The 27,589-nt window shown below is 49.6% G+C and overlaps 1 protein-coding gene across 4 annotated transcripts in view; it reads right to left on the bottom strand.

Moving 5' to 3' along the window:
- Positions 1-3,830: 3,830 nt before the first annotated feature.
- KDM2A (lysine demethylase 2A) overlaps positions 3,831-27,589 on the bottom strand; it is an 85,513-nt gene continuing 61,754 nt past the window's right edge. For 3 of the 4 annotated variants that reach the window (XM_054025718.1, XM_054025719.1, XM_054025720.1), the window contains 10 exons: positions 26,488-26,888; positions 15,597-15,680; positions 13,397-13,663; positions 13,043-13,174; positions 12,847-12,936; positions 10,686-11,392; positions 9,326-9,489; positions 8,590-8,748; positions 7,909-8,124; positions 3,831-6,700 (listed from right to left, as the gene is read on the bottom strand). In XM_054025718.1, coding sequence (XP_053881693.1) covers positions 6,519-6,700; positions 7,909-8,124; positions 8,590-8,748; positions 9,326-9,489; positions 10,686-11,392; positions 12,847-12,936; positions 13,043-13,174; positions 13,397-13,663; positions 15,597-15,680; positions 26,488-26,888 — 2,402 coding nt within the window. In that variant the 3' untranslated portion in view covers positions 3,831-6,518. Of the gene's footprint in view, positions 6,701-7,908; positions 8,125-8,589; positions 8,749-9,325; positions 9,490-10,685; positions 11,393-12,846; positions 12,937-13,042; positions 13,175-13,396; positions 13,664-15,596; positions 15,681-17,318; positions 17,545-26,487; positions 26,889-27,589 lie in introns of those variants that run through there. The other variant, XM_054025721.1, reaches the window with a different exon arrangement.

The raw sequence follows: 27,589 nt of genomic DNA, 5'->3' as shown, positions 1-27,589 counted from the left end.
CCCTGTGGATTGGCACTGCATACTGCCCTAGTGGATGACACTGAGCAAAGGCAATGTTTTCAGAAGTAGCAAGTGACTGAGGATCCAGTCTCCTTTTCCAAGGTGATTTAGACACCTCACTCTAAATCCCATTGACTTTAGAAAGCATTCCTTTGTCACTTGCCATCGCTGGGCCTGCTTTCTCCTCTCTTGGCTTTGCCTATTCCAACTGAGCTCTTTGGGGAGGGACTGTCGCAGTGTGTATCTGCAGTGCATCATGCAACAGGGCCCCTCCAGGCACTACTGTCATACAACCCGTCTGCGCTTGATTTGGCTTTCAGAACAGGGAACTGGCTGCTTCTGAAGAAAGGAGGCTTCTGGCCAAGGGCTCCCTGAGGCAAAAGCTGTCTGGAAAAGCACATACAGCTAGATATTCACTATCCAGAACTATGACATTAAAACAGATTAAGGGGGGGGGGGAGAGATATGACTAAAATCATCCCCTGTACATTGGTACAAGTGATGATTTAGACTGTAGACACTGGGGCAAGGAGCATCTTTTTGTTCTGTTAGTACAGCACCTAGTGCCCTGGGTCCTGGTCCATAACTGGGGCTTGCAAGTGCCACCCCAATAAATGATCCTAAAGTGAATGGGATGGGTTGGTGAATTCTCATTTTTCAATCCCTCATTGTTTCCACCGTCCACCTTAAGAGGGAGTCTAGGCCTGTAGCCATCACTAACATGTTTTGATTCACTGTGCTGTTAGACAAGTCAGTCTTAACATACAGATGGGTGCAATGAGCCGTGAGATTTCAAGCTAGCTTTCAAGTTAGCTCTGGTTAAGCCCGGGCAAGAAAGATTTCAATGCAAAAAAAGCTTGTTTTTCAGGATGTCAGGAGCATGGGGAGACAAAGGGTTGGAAGGAAAGTTCAGACATGATCTTAGCCAGAAAGCTAGAATGAAATAGATGTTAAGAGGAAGGAAATAAATCTGTGAAGAGCTCACGGAACCAAGCAGCAGCAGTCAGACATTGAGTCAGTTACTTGTTTGCTTTTTCTATCCAAACCCCAGTGACTGGATGAAAGGAGCAGATGGGAAAGGTTGGGTTTCAGTTAAGCGTAGGACATAGGAGTGGAAGGGCCATCCCAGGTCATCAATTCTGGTTCCATGCAATCACAGGCAGCCCTGTCATATAATCCATATAATTCATAAACCGATCAAGCTCCATTTTAAAAATGAGTCAAGTTGTTCCCCTCTTCCCAACCCCCGCTACTGGGAGGCCATCCCAGAATCTCACTGCTCTGATGGTTACAAAGCTACTAATTTCCAGCCTAACTTTGTTCATGGCCAGTTTATCCCTATTTGTTTTTGTGCCATTAGCTTCAACAGCTCTTCTCCCTCACTTGTGTGTTTACAACCTCGATGTATTCAGAGAGAGCAATCAGATCCCCCTCCCCCTGCCTTTGTTTTGTCAGGCAAAATAGCCAAGCTCTTCAGTCTCCTCTTGTAAGCCACACCCCTAATCATGCTAGCAGCCCTTCTCTGTGCCTGGTCCAGTTTGAATTCATTGGTCTTGAATCTGGATGACCACATCTGGGTGCAGTACTCCAGAGTGGTCTTACCCCTGCCTCCTAAAGTGGTATTAATACTTCCTTCTCTCTACTGGAAATACCTCCCCTGATTCATCCTACAATCACATTTTCCTTTTTCACAGCCACATCATACAGTTGGCCTGCAATCAAGTATACACCTAGGCCTTTCTCCTTCAGCCATTTCCAACTGAGAAGTCCTGAGCTTATAGCAATTTTATTAGTGCCCAAGTGCATGACCTTGAACTTTGTACTATTACATTTCATCCCATTTCTATTACTCCAGTCCTCAAGGTCATCCACTTCTTCCTGCATAATATTCCAGTCTTCTTGTATTGACAATGCCTCCCAACTGTGTCTCATCAGCATACTCCAACTTTTTGTTCCAAGGTCATTATTTGAAAGTCATTCAAAATACTTGGGTATTAGCATGATTGCATGGCCACACAGTTAGGCCTGGTTTAAGTCCAGTCACAGATCTTAAGGGCAGAAGGGACCATTGTTATCATCTAGTCCAGGGGTAGGCAACCTATGGCACGCGTGCCATTTTCAGTAGCACGCACACTGCCCAGGTCCTGGCCACCGGTCCGGGGGGCTCTGCATTTTAATTTTAAATGAAGCTTCTTAAACATTTTAAAAACCTTATTTACTTTACATACAACAATAGTTTAGTTATATATTATAGAGTTATAGAAAGAGACCTTGTAAAAACGTTAAAATGTATTACTGGCACGCGAAACCTTAAATTAGAGTGAATAAATTAAGACTCGGCACACCACTTCTGAAAGGTTGCCGACACCTCCTGTATAACAGAGCCCAGAGAACTGCCCCAAAATAATTCCTATTTGAACTAGAGCAGAGAAAAACCTCCAATCTTGATTTAAAAATGACCAGTCATGGATAATTTACCACAGCCCTTGATATGTTGTTAATGGTTAATAATACTCACTATTAAAAATTCAACAGGGAGATGATGCCAAGTTGGCAATACACCAGCTAGGAAAGGCAAAGAGTTGAGCAGGACATTATCAGCTAATAAGAAGTGAGGTTTTTACTCACGAAAGCTTATGCCCAAATAAATCTGTTAGTCTTTAAGGTGCCACCAGACTCCTTGTTGTTTTTGTAGATAGACTAACACGGCTACCCTGATACCTCTGAACGATGCTCGGGGTGGAAGCAGAGAACTTAAATGGAGTTTGCAATATTGCATGGTAGCAGAGATCAGTGCAGGATACACAGAGGCACCCTACCCGATTCCAGAATAACTTCTGCATGCAGAGCTACAAAGACCAGAATGCACCACCCGTATCATATAGTTTGACCTCCTGTACAACACAGGCTAAATAAATATCACCCAGCCCAACAACCAGAATTAGACTAAAGTATTACAGCCTTCAGAAAACTACACTATTGTGGGCCACAGGCAGAGAACAGGATGGAAGCCCTAAATTACAAACACCTAGGGAACCCAATGTGCAAAGAGCATGAAGGGTGCAAGCTAAGTGGAGAGAAATTGAGTTGGTCAAAGCAGGCATAACAAGGAGATATAGAAGGAAAGGCCAGGGACACATCCTGCTGTGAAGACACATACCGGCAGTGAGATCTTTCAGCTTGTGAACCCAGACTCCTGGGAGGTGATGGAGGTTTTAAATCAGATAGCATTAGCATTTGGTTCTCTCGTTCCTTTCACCTGAGCCTCTCAAAGCACTTCCCTGCTTCAATGGCTGTTTATATATAGTGACTGCAGCTGGTCTGAAAAGCTTTTGCTTCTCTGCTAAAAACCCCATCAAGTTTCAGAAAGGCTTTTCTTCAGTAAAACCCAAAGCTACGAAGGAGCCTGTGAAAGGACCCAGTGTACTGAGCCTCCCAATGGACTTATGGCATTAGAGGTGCCTACATCAGTCAAAAGATGACATCCAACAGAACATGCATAATGGGTGTTTCATCTTTTACAAGAGCCTGAAGAGTGGCAGGATCTCTAGACCATCATTTTTTCCAACAGAAATATTGGTCTGAAGACTGTCTAATCAGAGAACAAGCAGGGGTCTCACAAGGAGACCACCATTAACTGAAATAGGAAGAGCTAAATATGCACAATAAATTGCCTGGTAGGACTGTTATACTCTTCTGGTCACCTGAGGGGTGGCAGGGTGGCAAGATGACGGCAGTGAAACTAGGAATCTGAGTCGTACATCGACTTGAGTTCACCTCCCCCTCTCGGGACGTCCAACTCCCACACAAACAACGTGCAGACCCGACAGTGTTTTCTTTAAATTTTTATTCCAAAAATCCACCCCCAAGAAACAAAATATTTCCCTTCAGAGGCTGGTATCTTCCCCTCCCTCCCCCACAAATGTCTCTCCTGTTCATGTGGTAATAGGTTATGAGCAAAGATTCTCTCTAAAACCAGTACTGGAGAATGCTTAGAAGAGAAAATAAAAACAAAAAAATTCCAACTAGCTCCCCCTCCCTTTGCCCCCAAATAACCCCCAACACAAACAGCATAAGACTTGTTTTCTTTTACCCTTAATGCTTACATTTAATTTTAAAGCACAAATGTTGGAGATGGGCTCTAAATCGCCAACAAAAATATATATTTACAATATTTCTCTGGGGGAAAACAAAACACAAAAACACAACCAAAACCCTTTAAACCAATAGTGACTTTCTTCAGGGAGTTTTATTTAGGGAGCAGGATTGTTTTTTTTAAATCACTAAGTGATATATATATTTATTTATTTCTTCTTTCCTTTGTGGATTTTCATCCCTCGCCCTCCAAGGTGGTGGCCAGATACAGGAACGAGTATCACACCTTTATTTTAATTTTTTAAGTCTCTGAAGCCACAGACTCAGTGGAAGGCTGCGTCTGAGAAGGCTGTGGGACAGCGAACTTAAAGACTGACCACTTCCTTCACCCATCAATCAGCTCGACTCCTCCTCCTGCCTACCATGGACACCCCTGGCACGTTGATCCACTGTTGCTCAGCGCTGAATGCATATGTGACAGTAGCTAAGATGCTTTTGTTTTTCAAACTGAAAAGCCAGCCCAGAAATCCTCAGGGCTGGAGTGTCCCCCAGGTCGGATGCACTTGTATATCCTGTTTATAGCTTCCCCTGCCTTCCTTTAAAACAAACAAAAATAAGTAGTTTGATTCTTCTGTTTTCCACAGGAGTAACCAAAAACAAAATGGCAGAAAGCTTCCACTCCTAGGTCAGTGATAACAAAGTGGGCTTCCCCCCCCCGCTTTCAAAACTCTAACAATCCATTGTAGCAAAACTCCCATGTACCGAGGCACTGCGGAATTCATCACACTTGCACGTTCCAGTCAGCAAGCAAGCAGGCTCACAATATGGAGGCCAGAGGGGGGGAGGGGAAGCACAGGACCTGAACCCCCCCACTGGGGGTTCAGTGGATCTAAACAAAGACATCCCCCACCCCCAGCCAACATTGCAGCAGCAGAAGTCATTGGTGCCAGAGAATTCGGAGCCAGCAGGCAATGGGGAGAGCTGGAGGGGTGACAGCTGCTTCTGCCTCCCTTATTGCTTTTGAAGCAGTGAGGGTGCATCTGGTCGATTCTCCTTTGAGGTTTCACAACCGCTCGTCCCTCCCCCTTTTCCCTGCTGCTTAGAGAGTTCCTTTCTCCCCCGTAAGGCTGGAAAGGGGCTGGGGGAACACGTGGCAGGCTGGTTTTGTGCTATCAGTATGCTTAGAAGGAGGGGATTTGGGGGGCAGTAGGAGGAGGGGGAAAGAGAGCAGAGTGCAAACTGTGCATTAAACATCAACAAGCTCAGACAGTCAAGGGAGCGTCCAGTCACTGGGGGAGGGGAGGGGGGGAAATAATGACCCAAAATAAGATTCCAACCTTTCTTTTTAAAGTGCAAAAAGCTCTCTGCTGCCCAAGAGAGAGGGTTCTTTGGACCGACCATTCATTGCAAAGGAAAAGTGGCAGCTAAAGGGGTAGGGGGATGGGAACTTTCACATCCCCTTCCACATCTCCCAGTTCGAGAGCTGACAGCTACACACTGGGTGACAAGATGGAGAAGCATCCTCTCCTCTGGCCGCAGCATCCCAAGAGTGCTCAATTATACTAGCCTGCCCAAAGGGGTGGGGAGAGCATGTATCCCACCCTGTGCAGGATCTAGAAACCCCTCTGGATGCCTTCTGAGTCCTCCCTGAGCTCTGATGGACCTGGCCCCCTGCAGACACCCACCCCCAGCCCTTCCAGAAGGGCTGGACACACTCATCCTCATGGGGGTGTGGATATATGGTGCTGTGAGCAGTCTAGTGCTGCTCTGGAGTGGAAGCTTGCCTAACCAAGGGAGACACCTTGAGAACCCACTGCCATAGGGCTCTCGCCCTCTACATACAAGCTGCAGGAGGCAAACCCTCGTCACTTTGGTGAGGCAAGGCTAAGAGGAGGAAAAGCTCAGGGGGCAGAGATGTGGCATGAATGCCAAGTATGACAAGCCACAGGGCCAACAGCCACATCAGTAGCAGTGGTACAGGAGAGCCCAGGCACGCTTGCTTCATACCATCCAGCTCCAATCCCTTTTCCAGGGCGCTCCCCTTGCTGAGTAGGAAGTGAAATCTGTTTTGGGGTGCCAAGGCGGGGAGAAAAGAGGGGCACATTTCCCTGTGAAGACACCTCTGCACAACCTCAGACTAAGAGCAGCCAGGCTCCAGAACGAGCTCCCCTGGCCACAGCCCATTTCTCCTCAGCTATGGATCAGCCTGGCAGGACCCCTTCCGCTGCTGAAATCCCAGGAAGAGGAGGAGGAGGAGGAGACCCAGTGGAGTGGGGCTGGCTACTGCCCTGCCTGTGGAGGTTGGGGATGGAGGAGTGCAGGATGCTGGCCTCACAGCAGGACAGGGCTGGGGAGGAGGAGCGCCTCTCCGAGGGGGGTGGGATGGGATCTTTCCTTCTCCTCAGTCTGCCTGGGGTTGGTCTCTAGCTGATTTTCTGGATCAGCTTCTCGTCGGACAAGCAGTAGAGGCTACTGATGGACAGGTCTGAGATGAAGTGCTCGCAGGCCTTGCGGGTAATCTGCTTGCAGCCTCGCAGGTCGATCAGGGTGAGGTTGGAGATGCGCCGCAGATACAGCAGGGACTGGTCCGTCAGCTTATTGCAACCTGAGCAGAAGAGGAGGAAGGGGTTACAGCACAGCACGCAGTACCACCCACATGCCCCACACGGCTCTGCACACCCCACAGGAAGCTGGGACAAGTTTGGCAGGGAGCTGGGCCAACCAGCTGGGAACGTGGGGTAGATTAGAGGAGAGGAAAAACACATTGAGCTTTATACTGAATATGAAAACATCCCAGCCAGAGCAATATCCCCCTAAATATCCCAGTCAGCACAGCACACCCCCTCCCCACTTCCTCCGGCTAACATCTGCCTCTGCCCCTCAGCCCTATGAATACCCCAGCCAGCACCCTCTATGGAATTTAATCTGATGTCAACCTCAGTCTAAGCAGCCCCTAGATTTTAACCTTTTCCGCCTGCCATGGACTGGGCCTCTACCATTCACCCTGCACTTGTCAAGAGGGAGACGGTGTGTTCTGATAGCTAAGGGAACCCTTGGGTCTGGAATGTAGAGCTGGCTGGAAATTGTCAGACAATGTTTGTCAGAAAAGGCTGATTTCACAAAATCAAAATGTTCCATTGGGATGTGTTCACTTCATCCACTCTTCCAGTTGTGCTCTGAAAGCCTGCCTGGTTCCCAACCATCTCACCCGGTTCCCTGCACCTGCTAGGTCAGCTGCCACAGAACTGGAGCCCAGCACAGCCCTGGCTCAAGCTGGGGGTCCTGGCTGTATGTCAGAGAGCCTGAAAGCAGGGCTGATTGGCGTCTGGGTGGCTCGGAGGGTCTCAGTTATGAAACAGTTTTGATCTCACTCTCATGTGGAGTGAAGGTTTTCATCCATCTGAGCGTTTCCCCACAGGATGGGAATTGTGGGTTCTGATCAGCCCTACTGGCCATAAGGGCTATCGACTTAATGTGTTTAAAAGGAAAGAGTGCCGATTTCAGAGCATAACCCTGCAGCAGATGCTGAGGAACATCTGGGGCACTGGAGACAATGCCACATGAGCCCACCATTCGGCCTTGGGAGCAGATTCCTAGCTGCCGGGTATTGTCTAAGACTCACAGTTCACTCATCCCTCTGGAGCAGGACTGTGCTGAAGGCCACGACTGAGCCAACATGGAAACTAACCCCCACCCCGCCACTGTCCCCCAGCAGCATGGAACCCCTCCAAAGCTAGGGTAAAGAAGGTGGAGCAATGGCTCTGTCTTGCATCACGCAAGGTGCCAGTGGAGGGGTGCAGAGGTTGCAGGCACCTGCCATGTTGATCTCAGTGAGCGAGTTGCGCGTGGAAGACCCCACGGCCGTTAGGAGATTGGCCGACTGGTCCGTAAGGTGGCTGCAGTGACTAAGGTCGAGTCGTGAGAGCAGGGGCATATGGCGGATGATGAGCCGGAGTGTGGCATCGGTGATGTCCAGACCAGCTAGCCGGAAATCTGTCATGTTGCGGAGTTTGCTGCGATTGTCTTGACCTGCAGAGGTGTGTGGGAAACAACCATGTCATGGCCACCCCCAGCTGTATTCCCGCCTGCTACATGCTAGCACCTCCAACTTTATCACCTGCACCAAGAGATGAACTTCTAATAAGTCAAGTATCAGGGGATGCATCTGAAGAAGTGAGGATTTTACCCACAAAAGCTTATGCCCAAATAAATCCATTAGTCTTTAAGGTGCCACCGGACTCCTTGTTGTTCTAAGTCAGTGCAGCCCAACCACCCTGCAACACTACCTGGAGACTACAGCCCCCATCTCGCTCCCAGAAATATGGATCCCTGAGGAAATACCCCCATCCCATGGCAACCACAGCTCTCACCACATTCCCTGAACACTGGCCCCTGGAGATTCTTCTTGGTAACCACAACCCCATCCAACCTGAACACAGGCCTTCTTTGCACAACCACACCGCCCACCCTCATACGACCCAGGAACCAACATACTAGGTTTGTCTGTGGGAGGTGTGAGCAAGTCCCGGATCTGAGGGTCCTTGATTCCTACTGCCCACCGAAGATCGAGGGTCCTGAGAAGGGGGCAGCTGGAGGTACTGAGCGCACAGACTGCAGACCAGGAACAGCCTGCTAAGATGAGGTCTTTCAGGCCTGCCGGGAAGAGGGGGAACCAGTGAGTCAAGAGAGCCCCGAACTCCAAGACACCCCTGTAGCTTCCTTTCTGATCTGAGAACAAAGGATCCTGTTGTCCACACTCCCGCCAACACATTCTAATGACTTCACCTCTTGCCCACCCGTGGGAGAGAGACAGCCAGGACGAGATGTACACAGAACCTGAATTCCCACCTCATCCTGGCAGGATAGGCGTGGGGAGGTCTCCCCACCCAGCACTGAAGAGGTCTCCTCTTCAATGATGGGGAGACTGGAGGACACAGGGAACTTACTGCTAGAGCCGGCTTCTTCATGTGACTCAGGAAGATCCAAAAGGACTCCTGGGAATGGGTGGGACCATGAGATACCCTGAAGATGCATGAACATGGCAACAATCCTAGGTTACCTCTGACATCCACAAGGGGCACAGGGTTATGGCACCCATGGGCTGGCTGGCTATTCAAAGTGGTGGTGGGGCTACCAGACAAAGGGCAGTTCTGCTTTGCCCTCAGCATTACAACCCACACGCTGAAGAGACAAGCCCCCCCGCATCCTCCCAAGCACAAGCCCCACTGACCTGGCAGCCTGTTGACAAGCCAGGTGAGCTGTTTTTTGGAGATATTGGTCCAGCTAAGGTCGAGGCTGACCGGCTGCCTCTTGATGATGCCGCTCAGGGCCTGGGGAGTGATGGACTTGCACCTGCTCAAATCAATCTTCGTCCACAATCTCTTGTCGCAGCACCTGATGCACAGAGACACGTAGGTTGGATAGGAAGAGCCCATGACCCCACCCGATACAGACTGCTGGATGCCAAGGGAGTGAAGGAGCTCCAGTGATAACATGCTCCAAAGGACTGGGGGGCTCGCTGTGCTAATCAGACTACTGCAGGCTCTTCAGCACCGGTCTGTCTCTAGACACATTCCAGCTTGTGCTGGAGGAGCCATTTCTGATGCCAGTCATGCGGCTCATGCCCCAGAACAGGGGTTAGACTGCTCCGGGAACCAGCAACAGGGCAGTCGGTTATCTCAGCACTGCTGGTTACAATAAGGACCAGGGAACGCCTGGAAGAGAAACTATGCTGGGCCAGCAGCTAACAGCTTGCAGGCCTGTAGGAGCTAGTGTGCTTGTGCCTTCACGGGCACTGAAGTTGCTAAGGCTGAGGGGTTAGGGAAAGATGGGTTCCTGCTTCCCACTTCACTAGCTAGGAGGCTGCATGTTCTGCCTGAGGGGCCAGCTCTCCTCACACAAGCTACAGGTAATTCCATTGCCTTGATGAGAGCACCAGGTAGCGTGAGGTGAGAGAAAAAGGCCCCTGGGTGGAACAGGTAATCACCACATGCCCATCACGACTGGGGACTGGAGGGGGTAAGAGACTCAGGAGCCCATGGGAGACATCACTGCAACAGTGCAGAGCCCAGAGACAGTCCCCAGTCCTCAGTGTCTTTGTACAGTGCCCTCCATAGAGAGTTAGTTTGTACAGCCTGGAGACAGCTCTGCAAAGCCCCCAGGAGAGGGCTGGTGGACACAGGACATTGTGTCAACCACAGGAAAGGTAAGGCGAGTGCAGGATTAGTCACCTTGGGCACTAGCAAGGATGGAAGGCGGGGACTGGAACTCAGGAAATGCTCTCTGATGGAGAAGACAACCCACTGATCACAGCCCAACAGAGCCATGCAGAGAAGGTTATTTCTTGAGACTGGAAGAGCAGGTACGGCACAAATAGCAGCATGACAAGCTTCTAGCATCAACATACCTCAGCCAAGAGCCAGAGGGACATGGCACCTCTGCCAGGGGCCCCAATACATACCAGCTGCAATTGGGGGCTGCAATTGACCCTGAAACAACCCTCCCAGCTCTGATCATCTATTTGGTACTGACTAGCTGGCAGGGGTCTACTGCCTTTGATGAGGGCGGGGATGGCACTATGCCCCACTTACCATTTGTACCAGGTCTTGCACACCCGCATACACTCGCAGAGCTCTCTGCGGCTGAGGTAGCGGAAGACGGACATCCACACCTCGCGCTGCATCCAGCTCTCCTCGCCGTCCTGCACTCGGCTGCCTCTGCCATTCAGCCGGGCCGCCCCGCCCTCCTCCGTGCTTTCCTCCTCCTCCTCCTCGTCTGCTGCCTCCTCCTCATCTGCCTCCTCCTCCCCGGCCCGCTGGGGCGTCCTGGCTGGGCAGTGGCGCATGACCACACGGGGAGAGTGCCGCAGATTAGTGGAGGCGGCGGTGATGGCCTGCAGCTTGGGCACAATAGAGGTGCCGTGCAGGTCTTTGGCGGGCCTCTGCAGCGTGACCGTAAGGTAGGAGCCATGCAGCTTGGCCTTCTCCACCTCTGACAGCTCCTTCTTGCCGCTGGGGTTGTTCTCCTTCTCCCGCACCATGGTGCGCTCCGTGACCTGGAGCCGCTGCAGCTGCCGCCGCTTGAAGCGCTCATCCCGGCTGGCGCTGTGGTGGTCACTGGGGCCGGCCCCTGGGGACGAACGCGTCACCACACCCCGCGGCGATGCCGGGTCGTGGATCAGCTGCAGCATGGAGGTGGGCGAGTGCGGTGGGGGTGTCAGGGGCTCCTCGCAGCTCCGCAGGGGTCGCAGGACTTTGGCCTGCACTGTGTCCTCATCGCTCTCCTCCATCTTCCGTTTCTGCAAAGCAGCCAGAGGAGAGGGGAATTAACACTTCACCTATCAACAGTGCCAGGCCCAGACAGAACCCCCCGATGGCACAGCAGGCAAAACTCCAGGGGAAACACACCCCCACTGTGCTGATACAGGGCCCCAGTCACCTGGGCAAGACCACTTTCTCTGGGCACTGAATAGCGGGGTCCGCACCAGCAGTGCCCAGTATGTGGAGGAGGGGCTAAGGAGAGTTTGCCCAGCACTGTCCATATGGCAAGTCTGCTCTCCCAACACAGACCTGAAGTAACCAGGGTAGGGAGTGCAGGGTGTTACAACATAAAGGGCAGAGGGGCTCGAGCAAACCATCCAGGCTGCGGGCATCTTCTTTACAGTAGCCTCGCACCCAGGCCATGGCAAGTTCACCAGGCCTCACCCACAACTGGTCTCCAGGGTGGGGCCATTGGCCCCTCCACCATTTGCAAACCCACCTGCACAGAGAACTCAGTCAAACTCTTGGGAGTCACACTGATGGGAGGGGCAGAGATTTGAAGGCTGGCTGGGAACAGCACCAGCTTTTAGGAGTTACGTGATCAGAGCTCAGCACCTGGTCACCTGAACAAGCAGCCTGACTTTCAGGATGGCTAAGTACCCACTGAGGTCCTTTGCCTAAGGGAGTGGTGGTGGAAGGATTAAGCCACAAGACTTTGCTATGTCCTTGAGGCCAATGGGAAACCTGCCCCCTTCCCACTGCTGAGCCCTGCACCCAGGCTGGGCGCATTCATCTCCTCTCGAGTTGCAGGCCCACTCCCTGCAGGAGGGTCCCCCACCTTGCTTGCTTCTGCTGGGACACTGCTCTCTGGGGCAACAGGCACAGTTCTACGTATGAGCTGGTAACTGTAGTTCTGCCGCCTAGGCAGCGCTGCCAGCCTCCACTTGGCCAGCTTGCGCCGCACATAGTCTGCTCGCTGCTTGGTGGCAGGGTCTGGGCGCCAGTGCCCTTTGAGGAGTCGTTTCTTCTGCAGGATGTTGGAGTTTGCTTGTTGACGGGCTCTCTGTGAACGTCGTGGGGGGTGGACACGGAAGAGCTATGAACCAGCTCCACTGAAGTTAGCAACGCGCAGCTTTCACCAGTGCCTGCAAGCCACCTGGCCACACCGAGGTGCCACAGCTCCACCAGTGCCCACCTGCCTGACGTGGCACTCACTGCCCTCTAGAGCATCAGATGGTGTTGACCCCCTGTGGCCATGCACATACACGCACACATGCCTGGCTCCATGGCATGGTGACATCAGAGCCTCCTCAATTCTCCCTGCAACTCAGTGTCCAGAGTGAGTAGCATCCCCACAACCAGCTGGGCTCCCCGCTTCCCCACATACCTCCCCATCTGAGAAGATCTGAGTGGGGTGTGCGTTTAGAGGGCAATCCAAGTGCTCCCATTCTCCCCACACTGGTGCTGTCCAGGCGAGTGGGTCTCCTCTTACCTGGCCCTTCTCCAAGTCATCACCCTGGTAGCACTTTGGACACTCCCAGCAATTGGGCAATTCATCATTCAGCAGCCCTTCCCCGTCCATCTGCAGACGGGACATACCAAGTGGTTAGGCACCACCCTTCACCCATTTGCCCCCACCTCCCACATGAGTGTGGACCCAAAACCCATGTCCCTAGGGCCCACCTCACCTGCAGGCAGCCAGGGTGAACTATCTCATTGCAGATGCAGCATTCCATGAGCTTCTTCTCAAAGTCCTGCGAATCCTCATTCTGATCCACCTCCCCACAAAGCGCGCACGTGACCGAGTGAGGCAGCCTGGGCTACAAAGGAAGCCAAGAGTGAAACCAGGGAGACGGGCACCCCAAAGGAAGTGCCCTCAAGCTTGGGGGATGGCTAGTTCCAGGAGCTCCCTTGGGTTGCCCCAAATTCTGCTCTGTCAAATTCAGATTTGGAGTGGAAGGCTCAAACAAATTCCCCTCCAACTTTGGCCCCAAGTGGCTAGCCACCGCTCCCTCCCAAACGTAACTTGCCGTAGAACTCACCGCTAAGCACTGCCGGAGGACGCAGGACTGCTTCATGCGACCAGGCCCCCCAAACTTCTTCATGTCCCTGCAGTAGTGGCACATGCCACACTCGCCTTGCATGCAGGCCTTGCATTTACGGCACCGCACTCGCCTCCGTCGTGCTCCTGACACTATCGGAGACACTGTGGGCCTTACAGGTGCCAGGCGTGGGGCTGGCTTCATGGTGTGAGGCTTGGTGATGGGGATGGTGGGCAGGCGCACCTTCGGTCGGGCCTGGAGCTTTAGCTGGCAATAGACGCACAAAGGAGAGGTCAAAGATTGGGAGGTTCATGGCTCACAGCTTTCTGTCATGTTCGGGAAGCAGGAGCATCTCAGCAAGCCCCAGTCTTGCACCTTTCATTTGGATCTCAAAGGACTGCAGAGACTCAGCCCAGTCAGCATTTTCCCCATTTTAGAGAGCTGGGAATTGATGTATCCAAGGGAAGGCAGGATTAGATCCTTAGCCACTAGCTGCTACACCCCAGAGTCGAGTGGGAAGTCAGCACTTTCATACCATGAGCCAAGGAAGGGAAGTGACTGTTTGCAGCACTTATCTTCCTTCCCAACCCATACCCCAATCTCTTCTTACAGTCCAGTCAGAGCTGCAAATGGGCCCCTACATCTCACTATGATCTTAGACAGTGGCTTGCTCCCTTCTAGCCTTCCCCTGGTGAGACTTGTTTCTGACCCAGGGACAGTGGCTGGGAAAGTATGCCAAATCTGAAACTGTTTATAACCGGCCCAGCTGCTAAGCACCTTCGCAACAGTCTTCTCCACACAATTGCAGCAAATTCTCCAACTGCCAGTGCTTTATACCACTGGGAAGCTGGGATCCAAGCTCAGCCTGTTAGGGCTAGTCAACGGTCTCTTCATCTAGGAAGGCTTTTTGGTCCAGGCCTGAATATTGACACACTGCCCCTTGGAGCAGTACAGTTCCCAAATTCTCCTCCAAGAGGCATCCTACTCTGACATTTCTAAGAGCAACACCCATGGCGAGAGCAGCCAGAACAAAAGGGACAGACTATTAACCCTCACAGAGCTATGGGGCATAGACTAATCTCCAGCTGGGGTAAACTGCAGATCCACCTGGCCAAAGGGCCTGGGTGGGGGGGCTTATTGTATCTCCCTTTCTCCAAGTCAAGAGGTAGGAAGGCAGAAAAACTCCTTGGGCAACTGCCAACACAATAATTTCTGTTAGAGGGAGCCCATTATCCAGCATGCTCACTCCCTTTTGGGGAACAAATTCTGACTTATGAACGTACAGGCAATTTTTTTTTTTTTTTTTTTTTTTTAAGTATTTAGGTACCTAACTCCCATGTACCTTTTAAAATCTAGGCCTCACTGCTTATTCCTATATATTTGCCGAATAAGTTAGGCAAACATTTCATCCTATGGGACCTTTCACTAAGTTTTCCCTGTGACTCTTCGCCACTAGTGGCAAGTGACTGGACAAATAAAATCACATGGCATCACTTCAGCTCCACGACTGGATGGCAAACTATGGATGGAACTGGCGGAGAGTGGTGACTCCCATTTGCATGTGAATGACTGGTATTCAGACCAACACACTTAGATTCATGGATAGGGTGTGAGGGCAGAGTCTGAAGCAGTCACTCTGGATCGCTAGCTAGCTGCCACCTCTGGGAAGCATTCCTTCGCAGGAAGGCAGGAGCATAGCTGGGACTGATCCTCATGAGCGTGGGGAAGCTGCCTGCTTCACCCTGCTGTGGGCTTGTTAAGAGAGCAGACACTAGATAAAGGGCATATCTGTGGGAGGCCCAAACTCTGCTCCAAGACAGCCACTTATGGAAAGTTCACTGGCTTAGAGGTGCTTGCTGGTGGGTGCCGACTTGTACACAGAAGCGCACTTGGGTTTACGTTTACTTCTGCACTTTGCATTTCACCTGAAGTGGGGAATGTGACAGCACCACTCTCTCTAATCCTGCATCTTGCTGCCTCCTCCCATCCACATTCCTGCATTTAAGTGGCTCTGGGAAGGGCTGCTGGGAACATGACTTCTCTCCCCTATGGAGGGTCATGGGGCAATTAGACTCCAGGGTCTGCTCTCCACTTCCACCACTGGAATCTCTCCGCAGAAGATGCAACAGGGAGGATTGAGGCTAGATGAAACCCAAACCATCAGCAGTTGGCTGGGCCATGGTACAGCCCCATCTCTTACCTTGTCTCTTTTGGGCCACTGGATGATAGGGACTCCTGTAAGTGCCAGTTTGGGGTCGCTGTTTGCGTGCTCTTCCAGCAGCAACTAGTGGAGAGTCAGGAAGAGAAAAAGAAGGAGACAAACAGAAGCACAGATACATAAGCAAGGGAACAAGAAACTGCTGCCAGCCTGGATCTGTCCAGATGCGAGGGAGAGAACATTTCTTTCACACACTGCTGCAGTAGCTGGGGAAGAGATGTCCTCCACTCCACCCCCAGCTGCTCTGCTCCACTCCCAGCAGAGACACCTGTTCATCATTAGCAGAGCTGAGATACACAAGTGATATTATCTAGCCATTTCAGCCCAGCAGTCCCTGGCAGACCATGCTGAGAGGAGTGTGCACATATATGGGGATTAGTTCTTTTGAAACAGTGTAGGGTAGAGGAGAGGAAGCCCGGCCCGTTTCCCCGAGGAGCCGAGTTGGGGCATGATGCTTCCCTGTAATTCAAATGCTCGAAGCAGCAGACAGAGTGCAGGACAGCCAGTCCCTGCTCTGGTGTAGGAGGCAGTCATTCTCACAGGGAAACCGCACAGCCCTGTGCTGGGTGCCAGGTAGCTAGAAGTGTCTTCCTATTCTGCCTTCCAGTTTGGATTTCACAGTAATTAACAGTTCCAAAAGGCGGCAGAGCTTCACGGATTCTGGGAATGTTCCCAGGGCTGGCCCACCTGCCTTTAACTCAAGGACAACATAGTACAGCCAGGTGTTAGCGACCGGCACCTGCATCCCCAGGAGGGCTCTTGGGCTACCAGTGCCAAGCCTCCTGCCTCTGCTCTCCACCCCACCCACCCAGATTGCCCTTGCAGATGTGCTTTATTTACTTGACTGTTGCTATGGCTACGTTTTCAGGAGCCTCCTGCTGGCACTCCCATGTGCCAGGCGAGTGCAGTGCTTCCTGCTGCCAAGAGGAAACAGGGCATGGGCTGGGCTCACCTCCCCCCCTCCTCAGGGGATGCACGTCCCCCCAAAGGAAGCCTCTGCCGGGGAGGGCTGCTTTCCCGTTACTCCCCGCCCTTCTGAGAAGACTGCGGGCGGGCGGAAGTGGCTACCTCCACTCCCAGAGAAGCACAGTCCACAACCAGACTTTCCTTCCTCAGCCAGCCTTCCCATGAGCACACACTGAAAGGAAAGCTCAGGGTCTGGGGGCATTTAGACACATGCCTCAATGCCTATCAGAGCAGGGAGGGGGAAAATGCACACTCCCCCTGCCCCGGGCACTCCAGGGGGTGGCTGGCTGTTCAGGCATGCACACCCTGCTTTGAGTGGGAGGGGGCACACCCTGATCCACCATCTAACCAAACAAGGCAGTCTGGGGTGGGGGACCCTAAATGTGTCCCCTCTGCTCTCATCTCAGAAGGGAGAACGCCAACTCCCAGCCTTGTAACACCCCGCTGCGACGATCACTAGCACAAACGGAAAATGCTCCCATAGAGGGAACGGGCAACGGGATTCCCACCCCAGAATGACGCCCCGAAAAAAGTGCAGGGACCCCACGTAAGCAAGCCAACCCCAGTCAGATGAGAGAGGACAGCCCGAGCCCCAGCAGGGAGCTGTTTTGAGAGGGCAGGATCTCACAGAACAGTGCCAACAGCATTGTTCTGCGGAAACGTGGATGGCAGCTGAGTGCCTCCCCACCCGGGGGTTCCCATCCATTCTCCCCAAGGAAGCTCTGCTAGCTGCCTGACCTTGTGTGCCAAGTCCCTCTGGAGCTGCCGAGGCTGTGTGGGGGGGTGAAGTTTCCGAGCCCCTTTGTTTCGCTGCCTGCTCTGCGAGCTGCGGAGCTCTCCCTGGCTCCACTCCTGCCGATTTACAGTGTGTAAATCGGCAAACCCCCCCGCTCTTCGGGAGACATGTTCCCAAGAGCCGCCCCCGAACCCAGCTCGCTCCTTTCCAGACCCCGTCCGCAGCTTCCTGTGCCTGCAGACAATGCTGCTGCGTCACCCACATGCGGTTCCCAGCAATGCTTTGCAGCGGAAGATGGCAGAAGAGAAAGAGCCAGCGAGCGAGGCAGCGCGCAGAGGGCAGCTCCGTTCTGCTGCAGAGTCAGAGGAGGCTGGGACAAGCGGTTGGCGGCTCGCTGATTGGCAGACAGGGCTGTCCAAAGAGTCCCCCTTCCCTGTCCCCTCCCCTCACCACTGCAATCGGAGAACCCAGGGCCAGACCCCCGAGGGCTCCGGCAGTGTGGTAGACTTTAGAGAGCAACAGAAAAGCGTTAGCCCCTTGTGTACGCTGCGGCTGGCCTGTATTTGTTCTCGTCTTACACGCCCTGGCTAGCCACCTTCCCATTGTCTTAATCAGGCTGTTTTACGGGCACAGCATCTCATGGGGGGGGGGGGGGGGGGAGAGAAGAGATGGGATTATTCGGATGAGAAAGGTGGTGGTCAGGGACGATTGCAGACTCTACTGAACACAAACCAAGTCTGCAGGCATTGAACCCGGGAACCTCGGGATCTACAAACATGAACCTCCATTACTTCAGTTAAGAGACCACGTCCACTAACTTTTAGAGGCAGTTGCAGCCTCGAACCAATTTATAGGTCCCCCTCTAATGGCTACGTCAAAGAGCCATACTGGGTTTACCTGAGTTACACAAGATATCCCAGTGCACCCATCCCGTTCCCATCACTGGTGAATCTCAACATAGCACATTGTGGGACAGCTTCAGCTAAAAATAGAGGATGTTATTTAAGTATGAAATATACAAGGAAAATGGTACTAATTAAGGTCTCTTAAATTGTGTTATAGACTGGCAGGTGAGCAGGGGACAGTTTGATTTTTTTTGCACCCAAGGGAGCAGTTTGGGAAGGATGTGGCAGGGATGCACAGATTAGCTGGATGTTTCCACTAAAATAATCCAGTAGCTAACAAGGCTGTGGTTTGAACTGCCATCCATATTAGGCATCAGCATTAACACCATGGTGAACTGACCATCTTAGTGGCTGTCCGCAGGCTGTCCACAGACTCAGGCAGACATCTCTGCACCCATAAAGGTTAGAAGCTTCATATAATAAAAAGCCGAGATGCTAGATCACAATTCTGCAGAAGTCTGCAAATCATGGAGTACATGGGGTCCTTCACCAACCAATCACATGCACCTCCTGTGAAACATGCCCTGCATTCCTGTCCCTCAATGAAGGAGGATTTAGTTAGTGACTGCAGGGGTAACAGAAAATAGGTCTGAGCATAAGCTTTCGTAGGCTACAGCCCACTTCTTCAGATGTATCTGAAGAAGTGGGTTGTAGCCCACAAAAACTTATGCTCAATTAAATTTGTTAGTCTCTAAGATGCCACAAGTACTCCTGTTCTTTTTGCAGATACAGACTAACACGGCTGCTACTCTGAAACCAGAAAATAGATTGGTGAACAGACATATGGCGCAGTTCTGGGAAGCAGTTAGACTCTGCCATGAACAATTAGCTCAGCTACACACTGGCGGCAGCCAGATCAGAGAGGAGATCTTGGATATGGGAACTTCAGATTGTTAACCCTTCAGGGTAGGGAGTCTGTGTTTTTACAGCACCCAGGTCAATGGGATCTCAATCCCAGTTGGGCCTCCGGGCACTACCAGAATATAAACATTTACTACTGCAATGACTAAGAGGTCAAGACTTGGAATTAGATTGTTCATAAGCCCAATGAGCAGGTAGTTGATATAACAGATTTCTCTGATGGCCCACTGAACAGCTACACCACTAAGAAACCAAGTCCCCACTAAGACTTTGGGGAGCATTGGGTGTGGGAAGACTGAGGGACAAGGGTGACTGGAAAAAATGGGTGTGTGTGAAGCAGGTTTTAAGACCATAAAGCAGGGGGAGGGAGGGGAAGGAGCCTCTATTATTGAGACCAGATGAGGCACAAACTAATGGCTGCCCTGTTAAAAACCCACAATTGCCAGCTTAGGTACCTCAAGAGGAACAAGATATTAGCTATGCACCAGTAAGTGTTGCACAAGGCTTTGCATGATAGTCAGGAGGTAAGAGTGCTACTGGATAAAGGGAGTTCTGAGAAGTTTGTTCTTTGCAAGAGATCTGGACCAAGCTGCCACGTTCAGGTTGTATGTATGAGGACCGAGGGATCTATGCAGCAGTACACATCACTGTTTTATGATGCAGGTTAAAGTAGGAACACTCCCTTCCAATAGGGTATGGAGGACAAGGTTTTCCAGTTCTCATAAGCCTTCTTAGTGAAACCATTACAGCTTGCATAGTGATTCAATCACGGGACAAGAAAGGAAAGACCTGGAATCACACCAAGAGGTTTGTTGAGGAGCCAGGAAAAGCTAAAAACAAAGCCTTGGAGAAGAGGGTAGGGCATGATGAGGCGAGATTAAGAGAAAGATGAAGGTGGATGTGGTACAACCCTCTCACTCTTCAGCCTTTATACTCCCAAGTGGTGTAGAAGTCAGGGGTATACCAGTGAAGGTATAAACTACGTCCAAGTATGGGACCACAGATAAGTATGTATCAGAATGGCCCACAAAAGGAAGAATCCAGTAATCCCTAAAGCTTGTAGAGGAATGGTCCTAATGTTTTGACATACAATTCCATAGGCAGGACCCCTCTGCACCAACAAGAGGAAACCTAGGACAGGATAGCACTAAGATTTTATTGGCCTGATTTGTATCAACAAGTAGAGGAATGGATTCAAGCCTGGCCTGAAATTCCAGAAAGTTGCCTTCACTAAGAAAAAAAGGTGATTACACATCTTGTGATATTTCCAGTTGTAGGAGGTGTCACTTTCCCCACATATGATGGATGCTGCAAGACCCCTAGAATGCAGTTATTTGGATAACCAGTATCTAGTGGTGTTAATGACTACGTATCCAGAAGCCTTTCCCAAAGAAGATATTAAAAAGCCAGCAGGTGGTGAGTGCATTTGTTCAATTGTTATCCAGGGCACACCACAAACACCAGAAATGTCATGTCCAGGGTTACGTAGCCACTGTACAGACAATTGGAAATAAAAGGGATTCAACTGCATCCATTGGTTGACTGCCCTAGAGAAAGGTTTAAAAAGATGCAGTGGGAATCTGGAAGTGCTACATGGGCAGTTTGGGATAGGTGACTGCTCATGTGCAAATACCTCCGGTATCTATAGCTTTTACTTTGTTCTATTATGTCTGACAGATGAGAGGACTGCTACACATTCTTAAAGAAACCTGGGAACCGTAGCTAAGCCTGGAAAGTAAAGCAAGTCAAGAGCTTCAGGTGAGCGACGGACTCTTCCAAATGAGCAAGCTGGCACAAGAACATTTTAAGGAAGCCCCCAGTTCCAGCGTAATGAGGAAGCAAAACCTACTAAATACCAGGGCAGAGGGTTTTATTTATTAGGCCTGGTCTACACTGGGAGGGGGGAAGGGAGGGAGGAAATCGATCTAAGTTGACGTACTTAGATCTGAGTCGACTGCTGCCACTCCCTCCCATCAACTCTGCCTGCGCCTCTTGCTGAGCTGGAGTACAGGCGTCTATGGGAGAGCACTCGGGGACACGATAAATCGATCCCCACTGGATCGATCGCAGCCCACAGAACTGGCCAGTAGTGAAGACATACCCTTAGTGTTGCAACAGAATAAGTTACTTGCAGAGTGGGAAGGACAATATGCAAGTTTGAAGAAAGCAAGGCTGTTAAGTTACCAGACAGCTATCCCAGACAAATGTCAAGTGTGGTGAGAATATATCTTAACTCTTTGGGAGTGGAGCAATGAGCCAGACAAGGGTGGAGGATGGAGAAGATGTAAGATCTAGACAGGCTAGGGTTACACCAGGAAGAACCCCATTTGAGCCACACCTCAGAGAACAAAAGAACTGCAAGGGAAGACTGAGCACTACTAGCAGAAAGACCAGTCAGAAGAATATATCACCACTGTAGTACTCCACTCAGATACAATGATATTATTGCTGTATTTCTGAAAAGATGGCTGCAGTTCTGCAGGAAGAAATACAAACCATGATAAATATGGGAGTTACTGAACCAACCAACAGCAAACAGGTAAGACTCACAGTCCTGGTACCAGAGAGATGGGAAGATCTTCAGGGATATTTGCAATTAAACACAGTATCTAAGTCTCATTCATCCTTTATGCCATGTATTGAATTATGGAGGCATCGACAGCAGCTCCAAAGATAAGGTTTGGTTCAATTTTGTTACATAAAGCAAAACCCCTTTGTTTTCCATAAGTAATGGAGCGTATCTCGTCCAAGTTCTCAGCAAATATCACTGGTCTACAATTTTTGAGAAGTCGTCTGCTTCAGAGATAAAATGTGCTATTTATTATGTATTTTGATGTGCTGAATTCAAATATGACAATTAAAACTACTGATTGGCTACTGTTTCTAAGATATTTAAGTTTTTACATTTTATGTCTATGTATAGTGTGTAGATAGTAGAGTTTGAATCATAAATTGTAAACCTAGGTCTTTTCATGTGTTTATGGTTGCTTTACATGATAATATTTCACCTGTCCTGTTTATGTAACACTTTAAAAAGCAGCAAAAGGGTTATATAAATAAAATTTATTATGAAACAAAAGGCAAAAAACTGTTATGTACATAGTTTAGTCCTATTCAGTGTCTACTTGGCGTTTCTTGGCTTGTCTCTTGTATTCATTAAATGGAGCATCTCTTGTCACTGTCCAGCAATAGTCTGCAAGCATTGATGGGCTCCATTTGCCCTGATAGCGTTTCTCCATTGTTGCAATGTCCTGGTGAAATCGCTCGCCGTGCTCGTCGCTCACTGCTCCGCAGTTCAGTGGAAAAAAAATCTAGATGAGAGTGCAAAAAATGTATCTTTAGTGACATGTTGCAACCAAGGCTTTTGTAAGCCTTGAGGAGATTTTCCACCAACAACCTGTAGTTGTCTGCCCTGTTGTTTCCGAGAAAATTTATTGCCACTAACTGGAAGGCTTTCCATGCCGTCTTTTCCTTGCCACTCAGTGCATGGTCAAATGCATCATCTCGAAGAAGTTCACGAATCTGAGGACCAACAAAGACACTTCCTTTATCTTAGCTTCACTTAACCTTGGAAATTTTCCACGGAGGTACTTGAAAGCTGCTTGTGTTTTGTCAATGGCCTTGACAAAGTTCTTCATCAGACCCAGCTTGATGTGTAAGGGTGGTAACAAAATCTTCCTTGATTCAACAGGTGGTGGATGCTGAACACTTTTCCTCCCAGGCTCCAATGACTGTCGGAGTGGCCAATCTTTCTTGATGTAGTGGGAATCTCTTGCACGACTATCCCATTTGCAGAGAAAACAGCAGTACTTTGTGTATCCAGTCTGCAGACCAAACAACCTTCAAATCGCCACAAAGCTGCCACTGATGTTGGTCATAGTTTATGCACCTCAGAAGTTGTTTCATGTTGTCATAGGTTTCCTTCATATGGACTGCATGACCAACTGGAATTGATGGCAAAACATTGCCATTATGCAGTAAAACAGCTTTAAGACTCGTCTTCGATGAATCAATGAACAGTCTCCACTCATCTGGATCGTGAACGATGTTGAGGGCTGCCATCACACCATCGATGTTGTTGCAGGCTACAAGATCACCTTCCATGAAGAAGAATGGGACAAGATCCTTTTGACGGTCACGGAACATGGAAACCCTAACATCACCTGCCAGGAGATTCCACTGCTGTAGTCTGGAGCCCAACAGCTCTGCCTTACTCTTGGGTAGTTCCAAATCCCTGACAAGGTCATTCAATTCACCTTGTGTTATGAGGTGTGGCTCAGAGGAGGAGGATGGGAGAAAATGTGGGTCCTGTGACATGGATGGTTCAGGACCAGAAGTTTCATCCTCTTCCTCGTCTGACTTAAGTGAGAATGATTCTGGTGCATCAGGAACCAGCAGTCCTTCTCCGTGGGGTACTGGGCGTATAGCTGATGGAATGTTTGGATAATGCAGTCCATTTTTTCTTCTTTGACACACCTTTCCCAACTGGAGGCACCATGCAGAAGTAACAATTGCTGGTATGATCTGTTGGCTCTCTGCAAATCATTGGCACTGCAAAAGGCATAGATTTCCTTTTCCTGTTCAACCACTGGCGAAGATTTGTTGCACAAGCGTTGCAGCATATGTGTGGGGCCCACCTCTTGTCCTGATCTCCAATTTTGCAGCCAAAATAAAGGTGATAGGTTTTCTTAACCATAGTGGTTATACTGCGCTTTTGTGATGCAAAAGTCACTTCACCACAAACATAGCAGACGTTATCTGCACTGTTCACACAAGTACGAGGCATCTCTGCTCACTTTGGCTAAACAGAAATGTGTCCTTTTGCAAAATCAAACACTGACAAATAAGAGAGCACGACACTGTATGATTTCTAGAGCTGATATAGGGCAATTTGTTCAGCAGAGTGATGTAAGCTTCGTTATGATTGCATCATCCATGACTTCTAGGAATAACATGATGCAATTCATATCATGTATGACGCAATACCAGCTTCAGATTGCATCATTCATTGTTTTGCCTAAAAAGCAAGTACTGTCCAAACCCAGTCATAGATTTATTCATAGATCCAGTCAAAGATGTATTTTAGTCATTTCTGGTTTAAATTGAGATCCCTTCCCTTTATAATTCACTTATCCTCCGCCATTCCCAAGTCAAGGGTCGTATATACTGACCCAATAGTATATCTTGAAAACTAGAGCCAATCAACAATTTTAAGCATCATTTTCGTTCTCAGTGACCCAGAATTAGTAAAGTTTGACTACATTTATTTCAGAAGCATTTTGGCTGCAGAGCAGTGTAATCTGAGAGAGAAGATTTAATGTTGAGGATTTTACCAAAATGATCAAGAGATTGAATTATAATTTGTTTAAAATCGTCCCTTTAACTTTATTCATGTCTCAAACTTTTGGTAAAAAGTTACTCATTTAAGATTAAAAGATGATTACCTTGTAGATTTTAAGTGCATCTAAGGGAAAGCTGACTTTAAAGTTTCTTAGTCGGTTATTTTGATTTAACAATATTCACCTGAGCTGTTTTTTCCTCCATCATGATGTTTATTGACTAATATTTTTGATGACAAGTAGTTGCTCCAGAAATCAAAGCGTTCATAAGTTTCTAACCCTCATGGCTGTGGAGAAAAAAGTCTTGAAAATATGGATTGAGTTTATATGCAAGCTTCAAAGAGGTTCTTTCACAAGAGATAGGATCTCTGTGGAAGTTCGCTATTGGCTTAGGAGTTCTATTGCATGTTCTGGCCAGTCTGTACTGTTTTTCACCCACAGTCCTTTCTGTTGATCTGCAAGGCATGATCCACCAGGTTTTGTGGATTACAAAACCTAGGAAAGTGGCCAAGAAGTTCCTATACTCCTTCTGGAGCATCCATTAACTGACGTTTAGAATGTGCCTGATGTACCATGTAATTCACAAGATACAACATCAATTGGTGCAAGCTGCGAAGGGATCTAAAGGCAGTACACCTAATAGTCAGATGGTAAGGGTACGCAGCAAGGATCCCTTTTTCAGCTTAAGAGTGCAGACACACCACTTTCACAATTCTTGTATCATACAACACTATACTGTGTATGGTTAAGGTTGCGACACAACGTACATGACAAAGCCACAAAAGCGAAAGAAAAAAAGTTAAACCATCCAACAGTACACTCCTCTATGCAGACACACCTCTCCACACGCGTAACTACCATAAACCACAGCCTTGGCTCACTTCCCCAAACTGGAAGGGGCATGTTTTTTCTAAATTTTGTACAGAAGGAATGGGTGGGAATCTGGTCTACTTGTGCTGATGGCAGGAGTATGGGCAAAGCTTGGCTAGAAGGCTGGCAGTGCCACCTGTGGAGAGGTAAGGCTAAGTTTGCCTCTTCATCTGCTTCATAAGGGACAGAGAGCATAACGTAGGAGTGGACAATGAGGAAGGGTGGGACAGAAACCCAGCCTTCTAACCTTGGTTTTAGGATCCAAAGCTGATATTTTGGGAAAAGGGTGGACTGGAATTCCCTTCTTCCTTCAGTAATGCAAGGGTTAGAGACCTGGCTCATGGTGACCATCTTCACAGGCCTGCCTATTGCAAAGCATGGTGGGATACAGGGTGAAAAGGAGAAACAGTCATATAATAACCCACCTAACGAATTCTGCAAGAGATCATATATCCTGGGCAAACAACCAAACAAAAATACAACCGAGTCCATCTGTATTGGGCAATAAGGAACAGAAGAGATTGTTCTGCTGACCACTAACAGAGGATTAAGGCTAGTATGGAGAATACATTGTGCCATGAACAATCTTGCAGTGGCACCTGAAAATGGACCAAATGGGTCCTAAGTTGATTTTCTGAACTTGTGTCCATGACGGCACCAGAAAAAACTGCCTTGGTAGAGATTGTTAGTCACACTAGCATCTCTACACCCCTAAAGGAATCAAAATTAGGTTGAGTTCTGTTTTCCCCTTTGGGCCCAGAGACCCTCTAAACATCATTTGGTAGGTTGAATACCTACCTTTTATCTCTGAAATATGAGTAAAGACCATCAGTCCCCACCGGAAAAGGGGGGGACCAAGTTAGAGGGTAGCACATTTAGAACTAAATGAGCCTTTGGGGGGGTAATAAGCACACTTTTGGTGACTTTCTGTGAGAGGTGCCCCAAGACAGAGTGGCCTCAGTAATGGAAGGTGTAGTTTTATAACCATTGATATCTATGTGCCAGCTTAGATCATGTAGCCAGACCTCATGGTTTCAGGCACAAGCTGGTCAGCTGCAGGGGGAATTCCTCCCTGAGCCTCTTGCGCTGCCTACAGCAAGCCAGGAGCATCCTAGCATTCCTTGCTTTTGTATACAGACAATGTCAGGCAGTGGGAATGGGACTCCGTGAAGCAGAGGTTCTCAGCTCCTACATACCTTAACGTCAGCAATGAGGGCGTCCTCATCCTCTATGCCCGTGGGGACACATTTCTTGTGCAGAGGCAGTGACTCCAGCTTGTCCACCAGGCAGCGTAGACCTTCCAGTTCGAACTGGGTCAGATGCACCTTCCTGTACTTGAAAGGACTGCTGCCATGGGGATCCCAGGCCTGACCATTGTGGGAGCCCCGGCTGGAGTCAGAGGAGTCCATAGATAGAGTTCTCTTGAGGCCTGGCAGGCTCCTGCAACTTCTGCTTAATTCATCATAGTCTAGGTTGGCACCATTAGCCACAGGGCTTGTGAGGATTGATCGTCTGGTGACTGGGCGCCTGGGCTCCCTGCCTGCTGCATCGTCCTCTTCATCCATGTTTCCTGGCTCCAAGCAGCTCAACTCCATATCTGCCAGGAGGGTGAGGGGAAAGAGTAGAGAGTGAGAGAAGCAGAATCGCAGGCCTGCCAAGCAGACTGCTTACAGGAGATTGAGGGTTTCCAGGCTAATCATCTGAAGGAGACAAGAAGGGATCTCCCTCAACCACCAGAGAATGGCATGTAAAGCCAGGAAAACAAGCAGCTGGACAGAGCAAGACACTGAATGGATACACCAGAGGGGCTCATCTAGAGTGACCGCTGTGCGGGAGTGGCAGAAGAGTAGCCTGATTTTCAATGAGTGCAAATGTAAAGCATCCCTCCCCACCAAGACTGAGAGAGAAGGGCTGCAGATGTTGCTGGTCCTATAGCTGTCCCATTAACGCCACCTCTCTGTTCATTATTTCACCACACTCCCCTGCTGGGGGAAGCTGATCAAACGGACATGGAGTCACACTGTAGAAGAGCAGGAGTTTGAGAGCAGCAGGCTGCCCTGAACTGATCATCTTAAGCTTCTAAAGAAAATACAGATGGAGGAGGAGGAGCCACAGGGCTTTGCCTTTGCTGGAGCTCTTTGGGTAGAAATTTGAGCCCTGGAAATGCTACAGCTGTGATGAGAGGCATCCTGCAAATGATTTTCGGATCCCTTTTGAGAGCAAGACCTCATACATCACCCTTTATTGGATTCCTGGCTCCAGCTATGTTGCAAGAGGCCCCTGCAACCGTCAACATAA

This window comes from Malaclemys terrapin, chromosome 4 (assembly GCF_027887155.1).
Source record: "Malaclemys terrapin pileata isolate rMalTer1 chromosome 4, rMalTer1.hap1, whole genome shotgun sequence".
NCBI classification, from domain to species: Eukaryota; Metazoa; Chordata; order Testudines; family Emydidae; genus Malaclemys; species Malaclemys terrapin.
This window is presented reverse-complemented; position numbering and strand designations above follow the sequence as displayed.